At 47.7% G+C, this 9,081-nt stretch overlaps 1 protein-coding gene across 1 annotated transcript; it reads right to left on the minus strand.

Moving 5' to 3' along the window:
- Nucleotides 1–6,853: 6,853 nt before the first annotated feature.
- On the minus strand, nucleotides 6,854–8,829 carry LOC123464054 (basic proline-rich protein-like). Its single transcript, XM_045160599.1, has 2 exons — nucleotides 8,823–8,829; nucleotides 6,854–7,680 (listed from the first exon to the last, which is right to left on the minus strand). The coding sequence occupies exons 1-2, from the start codon at nucleotides 8,827–8,829 to the stop codon at nucleotides 6,854–6,856; spliced, it is 834 nt and encodes a 277-aa protein (XP_045016534.1).
- Between the last annotated feature and the right edge of the window lie 252 nt (nucleotides 8,830–9,081).

Here is a 9,081-nt window from a genome sequence, read left to right on the forward strand (position 1 = left end):
TTTTTTTTTTTGAGGCAGGGTTTCGCTCTAGCCCAGGCTGACCTGGAATTCCTAGAATTCACTATGTAGTCTCAGGGTAGCCTCGAACTTGCAGTGATCCTCCTACCTCTGTCTCTGGGATTAAAGGCATGTGCCACCATGCTCTGGCTTTTAGGATTCAGGACTTTAACCTGAAGGTGATGGAGGGTGGTGGAGGCAGCTCATTGAAGGATTTTAAGCAATTCATTATCTCAATTAGTTTCTGCTGTTTTCTCACAGTGGCTTTAAATAGAGCTGATAGTGGTGTTTAATAGCAGTTAGAAGAAAAGCAGGAGACCTGAAGCCCATCTGGATTGTATTAATTCAGGTGAGCGCTATCTCCCTCCCCTAAAAGCCACCATTGTCTCTGTAAATACAACCCGGGCATCTGTCCTCAGTCTCACACCCTTTCTGCTCTGGACCTCCTGCTTCTGGTTTGTTTTAAATCTCTGTTCTAATCACTCTTCACCCAGCCGTTCCCAAACCTTCTATCTTGGTAAGATGGTCCCACCTTGTGTTTCACAGAGAAGCCAAGGTTATCCAATGAGTAAGGCCTGGATTTGCCCCTTTAGCTAAGCGAATTTCTTCTTTATTTTATTTTCCTTTTTCTTTCTTTCTTTAATTAATTAATTTTTTGGTTTTTTGAGGTAGGGTTTCACTCTAGCCCAGGCTGACCTGGAATTCACTATGGTGTCTCAGGGTGGCCTCGAACTCACGGCGATCCTCCTACCTCTGCCTCCCGAGTGCTGGGGTTAGATGTGTGAGCCACTACACCCGCCTCATACCCTTTTTTGACTCCATATCTTGCCAGATGTGTGTCTTTTTTTTCATTCACTACCAATTTCATGAAATGGTACCAGTCCTGTCTAACTTCAGTGTTCAGTACTTTTTATTTTGAGGTAGGGTCTCCCTCTGGCCCAGGCTGACCTGGAATTCACTATGTAGTTTCAGGCTGGCCTCGAACTCACGGCGATCCTCCTATCTCTGCCTCCCGAGTGCTGGGATTACAGGTGTGCACCATGAAGCCCGGCTAGTGTTCGGTACTTTTAAAACTAGGACTTTTCAACTGAAATATTGGAATTTTGGTTTTGTGCATTTGTTGTGTGACACTGCTGTATGTATTTGGGATCTTATTAGCTTTCAATAGCGTTTCTCCAGTTGTGACAACCCAGATTTTGTCAAATAATTTCAGGGTCAAAAATCACCCCCAGGCCGGGCGTGGTGGCGCACGCCTTTAATCCCAGCACTTGGGAGGCAGAGGTAGGAGGATCGCCGTGAGTTTGAGGCCACCCTGAGACTCCATAGTGAATTCCAGGTCAGCTGGGCTAGAGTGAGACCCTACCTCGAAAAACCAAAAAAAAAAAAAAAAAAAAAAAAAAAAAAAAAAATCACCCCTAGTCAGGCATGCTGGCACACACCTTTAATTTCACTAAGTGGCCTTGAAATAACAGCATGAGTGGCTTACTAGGAAATCAAACCTGGGTCCTTAGGCTTCACAGGCAAGCACCTTAACTGCTAAGGCATCTCTCCAGCCCTCTTCAACTCTCTCTCTCTTTAATTGAGGGAGAGAGAGAATGCGTGCATCGGATCCTTCCGCCCTTGCAAACAAACTCCAGATGCGAGCGCCCCCTTGTGCACATATGCGACGTTGCGCACTTGCAACATTGTGTTTCTGGCTTATGTGGGACCCGGAGATTCAAACATGAGTTCTTAGGCTTCGCAGGCAGGTACCTTATCCACTATGGCATCTCTCCAGTGCCCCCACTCAATTCTTAAAATACCAGACACCCCCAGATACCTGTCTCCTCTAACACATACTTTGGATGACTTCACCAGAACTATTGCCTTAGTCCTCACATGGAAGTCAGTACATCCAAATCTCTACCATTAGCCCAGGGTTCTTCCCTGAACTCACGGCGATCCTCCTACCTTTGTCTTGCTAGTGCTGGGATTAAAGGCATGCACCACTACACCTGGCTAGAGGTGCCACTTTTTGCATCTGGCTTTACATGGGTAGCTGGGGAACACAACCTGGGCTAGCAGGCTTTGCAAGTGAGTGCCTTTAACCACTGAGCCATCTCGCCAGCACCTCAGATTCACTGTTTTTAATAGCTTCCTATAATATTTTTTTGTTGTTTGTTTTTTTGAGGCAGGGTTTCACTGTGGCCCAGGCTGATCTGGAATTCACTATGTAGTCTCATGGTGGCCTTGAACTCACAGCGATCCTCCTACCTCTGCCTTCTACTTTCTATAAATTTTAAGTAAAAAAGTAGTTCATCCGCCAGGCATGGTAGCACACGCCTTTAATCCCAGCACTCAGGAGGCATCTCTCAGTTTCCTAGTGTGAAACATTCAGTAAATTCTGGTAGGGACTTTGCTTCATACTGTTCCAAGTACAGGTTTCTGTATTCTGGCCTGTGTGGATCTTTCTGCACAGAAGCCATCTCTATTTGTTTTACTTAGCCATCTTCACACATGTCGTAAAACTTTTTTGTGTGTGTGATAGGGTCTCACTCTAGCCAAGGCTGACCTAGAATTTACCCACCATGGCAGACTGCAAAAAAACTTGTTTATTTTTGTCTATATTAGCCTTTTTAAAAACAATATTTTATTTATTTATTTAAAAGCAAGAGACACATGCACAGAGAGAGAAAGAGAGAGAATGGGTACACCAGGGCCTCTAGCCATTGCAAACAAACTCCAGATGCGTGTGCCACATTGTGCATCTGGCTTTGCTTGTGTGCTGGGGAATTGAACCCTGGTCATTAGGCTTTGCGGGCAAGTGTCTTTAACTGTTGAGCCATCTCTCCAGCCCTAAAACTTAGTTTTTACCATACCTCCTGTAGGTTTCTCTGTGGTGTACCATCTTTGAGTTCTCACAGCACTATCCCATCGTCTTGATGCTCCCGCTGTGAAAACATTGCAGCTAGGGTGGTGATGGTGTATTCAGTACTCAAGCAGTGGGGGGTGCTGGGTGCTGAGTACTTACAGTGTCTAGCACAATGGCCAGCACATAGGACATGTCTGATAAAACTTAATGCGATGAACATTACTCTGGGCATAATGACTCAGGAGGTAGGAGGAGCCCTGTGAGTTCTAAAGAAAACTGAAAAATGCTAAGGGCAAACCCAGGTGAAGACTGCACGTGGGGGGCGGGTATTTCAGATGCAGAGCTGGAAGAGCTTATTGCTGAATCTGAGGTAGACCGTGAAGAAGAGACTGGAGTCAAAGATGTGTTGGGAGGGTTTCTAGCTTGGTAAATCTGGTGTAATTGATAAAGGTAGGAGAATCACATGGATGGAGAGTAGATACAATAAACCTATTTTATTTATTTATTTGAGAGTGACAGACAGAGAGAGAACGAGGCAGATAGATAGATAGAAAATGGGCACGCAGGGCCTCTAGCCACTGCAAAGGAACTCCAGACACGTGCGCCTCCTTGTGCATCTGGCTAACGTGGGTCCTGGGGAATTGAGCCTCGAACCGGGGTCCTTAGGCTTGACAGGTAAGTGCTTAACTGCCAAGCCATCTCTTCAGCCCAATAAACCTATTTTTAAAAAGGTTTTAATTTAGTTATTTGAGAGGGGAGACAGAGGATGAGGTCAACAGAATAGGTACATCAGGGCCTCCAGCTACTGCAAATGAACTCCAGATGCACGTGTCACCTTGTGCATCTGGTTTATGTGGGCACTGGGGATTTGAACCTGGGTCCTTTGGTTTTGCAGGCAAATGACTTAACCATTAAGCCAGTTCTCCAGCTCCAATAAACCTATTTTTATTCATTTATTTGGGATATTATCTGAGAGAGAGGCCAATAGCAATATAATTGAGAGTTACAATTTAAGCTGGGCGTGGTGGCTCACACCTTTAACTCCAGCACTTGGGAGGCAGATCACTGTGAGTTCAAGGCCACCCTGAGACTACAGAATGAATTCCAGGTCACCCTGAGCTAGACTGAGACCCTACCTTGAAAAATCAAAAATAACAAAAAGAAGTACCTTTACAATATCCAATATCCATATTCAAAAGGTTTTGAAACATATGAAATTACTTTTATTTTTATTTTATTTATTTTTTTAAATCTTATTTTATTTTAATTGAGAGTGACAGAGAAAGAGACAGAGAGAGAGAGAGAATGGGCGCACCAGGGCCTCCAGCCACTGCAAACAAACTCCAGATGCGTGCGTCCCCTTGTGCATCTGGCTAACATGGGTCCTGGGGAATTGAGCCTCGAACCGGGGTCCTTAGGCTTCACAGGCAAGCGCTTAACCACTAAGCCATCTCTCCAGCCCATTTCTTATTTTTTGTTTTTGTTTTCCAAGATATGGTCTCACTCTAGCCCAGGCTGACCTTAAACTCATAATGATACTACCACCTCATCCTCTGGAGTGCTTGGACTAAAAGTGTGCACTACCTTGCCCATATTTCCCTAGTTATGACAACCTAAATAACTTCAAATGTTATTAAATGTCCCCTGGTGTGTGGATGGGTGGGAATCATCCCCTCTTCAAACCCTTGAAGTTTTTTTTTTTTTTTTTTTTTTGAGGTGGGCCACTACACCCGGCGTGACTCACTAAACTTAACCCAATATATTTGAAATATTCTTTGACATATAATCAGTATTTTTTTTTTTTAATTGAGGGCTGGAGAGATAGCAGTTAAGGTGCCTGCCTGCAAAGCCTCAGGATCCAGGTTCAATTGCTCAGTACCAACATAAGCCAGATGCACATGGTGGTGGTACATATATCTGGAGTGCATTTGCAGTGGCTAGAGGCCCTATCATGCCTATTCTCTCTCCTCTCACTCTTTAATAAATACAAATAAAAAACATTAAAAAAAATTGAGACTGGGTATGGCGGTGCACACCTTTAATCCTAGCACTGGGGAGGTTGGGGTTAGGAGGTTTGCCATGAGTTCAAGGCCACTCTGAGACTACATAGTGAATTCCAGGTTAGCCTTTTTGTATTGGGTCTTTGAAATTGGATGTGTATTTTCTTTTTTTAATTTTTATTTATTTTTATTTATTTATTTATTTGTGGGGAGAGAGAGAGAGAGAGAGCGAGAGAGAGAGAGAGGAGAGAATGGGCGCATCAGGGCCTCCAGCCACTGCAGAACTCCAGATGCTTGCGCCCCCTTGTGCATCTGGCTAATGTGGGTCCTGGGGAATCAAGCCTGGAATCAGGGTCCTTGGGCTTCACAGGCAAGCGCTTAACCACTAAGCCATCTCTCCAGCCCATGTATGTGTATTTTTCATTTAAAGCACTTCTCAGGTTGTAGTAACTACACTGCATGTGTATGGTTAATGTCTCTAGCTTATTGAAGAACACAGGTCAAAAGCTTCGGGCAGGGGCAATCTGTGGCTGGAAACAATCCGTTTGAGAAGTCACCAAGCAATAATAAACCCATGGGAGTAGTTAGTCTAGGAATTCCAAGTTTAGAATGAGACAGGAGGACTTTTTTCCTTTGAAATACTTTTTCTTCACTGATTAATATGGGGACTAACCATGACTAAAAGTAATAGGAACGGTGCTGGAGAGATGGCTCAGCTGTTAAGGCAATTGCCTGCGAAGGCTAAGCATCCAGGTTCAATTGATTCCCCAGTCCCACTTAAAGCCAACGCAGAAAGTGGAGCCTACTTTTGGAGTTTGCTTGCAGCAGCTTTAGGCCCTGGGACCTCCGTTTTCTCTGTCCTCCCCCCTTTAAAAAATTTTTTTTTGTTCATTTTTTATTTATTTATTTGAGAGTGACAGACACAGAAAGGCAGAGAGGGGGGGGGAGAGAGGGAGGGGAAGAAAGAATGGGCGCTCCAGGGCCTCCAGCCACTGCAAACGAACTCCAGACACGTGCGCCCCCTTGTGCATCTGGCTAACGTGGGTCCTGGGGAATCGAGCCTCGAACCGGGGTCCTTAGGCGTCACAGGCAAGCACTTAACAGCTAACCCATCTCTCCAGCCCTCTCCGTCCCTTTTCTATCTCTCTGCTCGGAAACAAATAAAAGTATCACAAAAGGCATAATCCATGCAAAAGGAGGGGATGGGTGCTTGTTGAGCACGTAATTGGTTAAGTCATTGTTCGGCGCTTTATATACACTCAGTTAATCTCACAAGAACCGTTTGAGGTACATAGCGTCATTCTGAATTAGAAAAGAGGAAATTGAGATTTAAATAAAGGTGTATGCAATAAATCAGACAGCTGTTAGGCGGGCATCCCAGGGCTTTTGACCGGAAATCTGTGTGATTGACTCCACAGCCCACGCTCCGGGTCCTTACCTCCTAAAGGCACACAATGAGGCATCTGCTATCTGGTGTTTTGCATAAGATAATTAAGAGGGAAGGCTTTTGTGATTGCATAGCCCGTCTCCCAGCGCCCCAGGACCGCCTGACTTGATGCGGGAGCCAGATCACCTGAACGGTGGGTGAGGCGTCGTGACCTCCTTGTCCACAGCCTTAGGATCTGGGTATCGCTCCTAGTCAAAAGACACCGATAAAACCATGTTTTTGTTTTTTTTTTTGTTGTTTGTTTGTTTTTAGGATCCACCCCCACCCCCGCCCCCTCAAGGACAGACCACACTTCTGTAGCTGGAATTTTCAGTTTCGGGAAACATGCACCGAGACGTAGCCCGAATTGTACTTAAACGTTATCGAACGCGCCGCCGTCAAAGGACATATAAAATGCGGAGCTTTTCAGCGCCGCCGGACTTGGCCCTCGGTCGATCAAGCGAGCACAAAGGGGAGGGCCGGGGGCGGGGCGGGGCCGGCAGCCGCGGGCGTCCGCGCAGGCGCAGAAGCCCAGATGGTCATGAAGGCGCTCCCGCTTTCCGACCTGTCGTAAAAGCCTCAAGTGTCGTGCTCGCGCAGTAGGGGAGGGATTGGTCCGGCAGCGGCGGCGGCGGCGGCGGCGGCGGCAGGGCCGGGAGAGCGGCGGCGGCGGCGGCGGCGATGGTGTGAAGGCGCTCGGGGTGCGCAGCGTAGATCGTCGGCCGTGCGGGAGGCGGGAGTTCGAGGCGGGCGCCCCGTGGGGCCGTCGGAACCGCAGGCGGGCGAGCCGGGTTGCCGCACGAACCGTGTCGGCGGCGGTGACAGACCGACGGACGGCGGCTGTGCGCTCCCCGGGGGCCCGTGTGAGGCGGAGTCTGCGGGGCGCGCCGATCGTCGGGCTCTCGGTCTCCTGACTTCCTTCGTGGGTTCGGCGAGCCGCGGACCCCGGGGAAGAGGGTGGCTCACGATTACGGTGAGGGCCGGCAGCCGGGGGGAGGGGAGGCCGGCGGGGAGGGCGGCAGGGAGCGGCGGCCCGCGCGTGCGCACTCGGGGCGGGGGGCAGAGGAAGGGCCGCGGCGGCGCGGGGCCGGGGTCGGCGGCGCGGGCGGGGGAGGAGCCGGCCTCGGGGTGGGGTGGGGTGGGGGGCCGGGCAGCTCTCACCCACGCCCCATCCCCGGCGTGACCCCGCGTCCCGGGGAGCTCCCGGGGCCGCGGCCCGGCGTGGGCCTGCTTGACACACCCACAGCCCCCCGGGGAGGGAGCGCCGGCGCTGAGGATGGGGGGCCGAGCCCCGCGGCGTGGGAGTCGGGGCGCCTGACAATGGAATGGAGCGGGGGAGCTTCGGCCCGGACCCCGCGAGTCCGAGGGCGCTGTTGAGTCCGCGCCCACGGCAGGGGAGTTGCCTTCTGTTGTGATCCGGGAAACGGAGACCGCGGGGCAGCCGCAGCGAGACACCGGGCGTCAGGGTCTGTATGGACTTGGCTTGCTCAGGCGCTAAAAGGAAAAGAAAAAAAAAGGGAAAGATGTTTTTATTATCGTAGTTAGATAATTGCTCAGTCAGCAGCGGGTTGGTGCAAAAAAAAAAATTTTTTTTTGGGGGGGTGGCATTGCAGAAAGAGCTTTGTCACCAGTCTTCTTAGGTTATAGAACAGCTTCACCGGTATTAACGCAAATCTTAAGTTTTGACGTTAAAAAAAAATAACCAGGAAGTAAAGGGCATTCATTTGATTTGTTCGTGTTTTTGGTGCGGGGTGACCCTATTGTATTGTTGTAAGCTTTCCTGTTTCTTGATTTATGTTCAGGATGAATTTACAACTCTCTAGAGTTGTTACGAGCCAGCTGACAGATACTTCGTAATAGGAGCCGTCAGAGCGGTGGTTGGACCTGGCTTAATCCAAATTTTATTTCATTTGGCATTTTATCTTTTTGTTTATTTTTTATTTTTATTTTTTAAAGGTACAGTCTCGCTCTAGCCCAGGCGGACCTAGAATTCACTGTAGTCTTAGGCTGGCCTTGAATTCACAGCGATTTTCCTACCTCTGCCTGTCGAGTGCTGGAATTAAAGGTGTGCGCACCAACTCCTGGCTTGGCATTTTATCTTTAATCATGTTTTAGATTACTACCTAAAAGAGCAGAAGGGGAGAAAGGTGATCCATTCCATTTCCTTTCCCGTGTGTGTGTGTGTGTGTGTGTGTGTGTGTGTAAAAGCAATCATGTGATTTTGAGATCCATTTGAACTTCTTTCCATACTAACTGTTCTTAGATTTATTGGGGTAAAAATGTATATATTTTCCTTAGTTTGCTACTTTGTATCTTTTATTGTAAGAATGTTTCTATCAGTAGAAGTGATGTTTGCATATTAAACAATGGTCTTTTGTTACATTTGTGAAACAGATTAGAAAATAAAATAGCAACTTCCTCCTCTTCTCCAAAAGAGCTTAAATCAGTTTTAAGCAATGTGTGGTAACTTCTTTCTTAGTCTAATGTAGCTCATAGAAGCCTGAAGGTTGGACATCCCTGGTTTATAAATACTTCTTTTGTCGCACACTTGCCATGTAACCTTGGACAAAGGACTTCCCATCTTAGGCTTGTTTGCTGGTGACCTAAGATTCTCAGCAGTATTTAGGATGAGGACTTTTGTGAACTGGCTTGTATAATTATATAAGACAATGTACAAGAAACAGTTTCCTCTTGATTATCGGGGTGCAACAGCTCATTTATGTATCCTTATGTCCCTTTACATTTATTTAATTTTTGAGGTAGGGTCTCACTCTAGCCCAGGCTGACCGGGAATTCACTATGTAGTC

The sequence above is a fragment of the Jaculus jaculus genome, chromosome 10, assembly GCF_020740685.1.
Source record: "Jaculus jaculus isolate mJacJac1 chromosome 10, mJacJac1.mat.Y.cur, whole genome shotgun sequence".
NCBI classification, from domain to species: Eukaryota; Metazoa; Chordata; class Mammalia; order Rodentia; family Dipodidae; genus Jaculus; species Jaculus jaculus.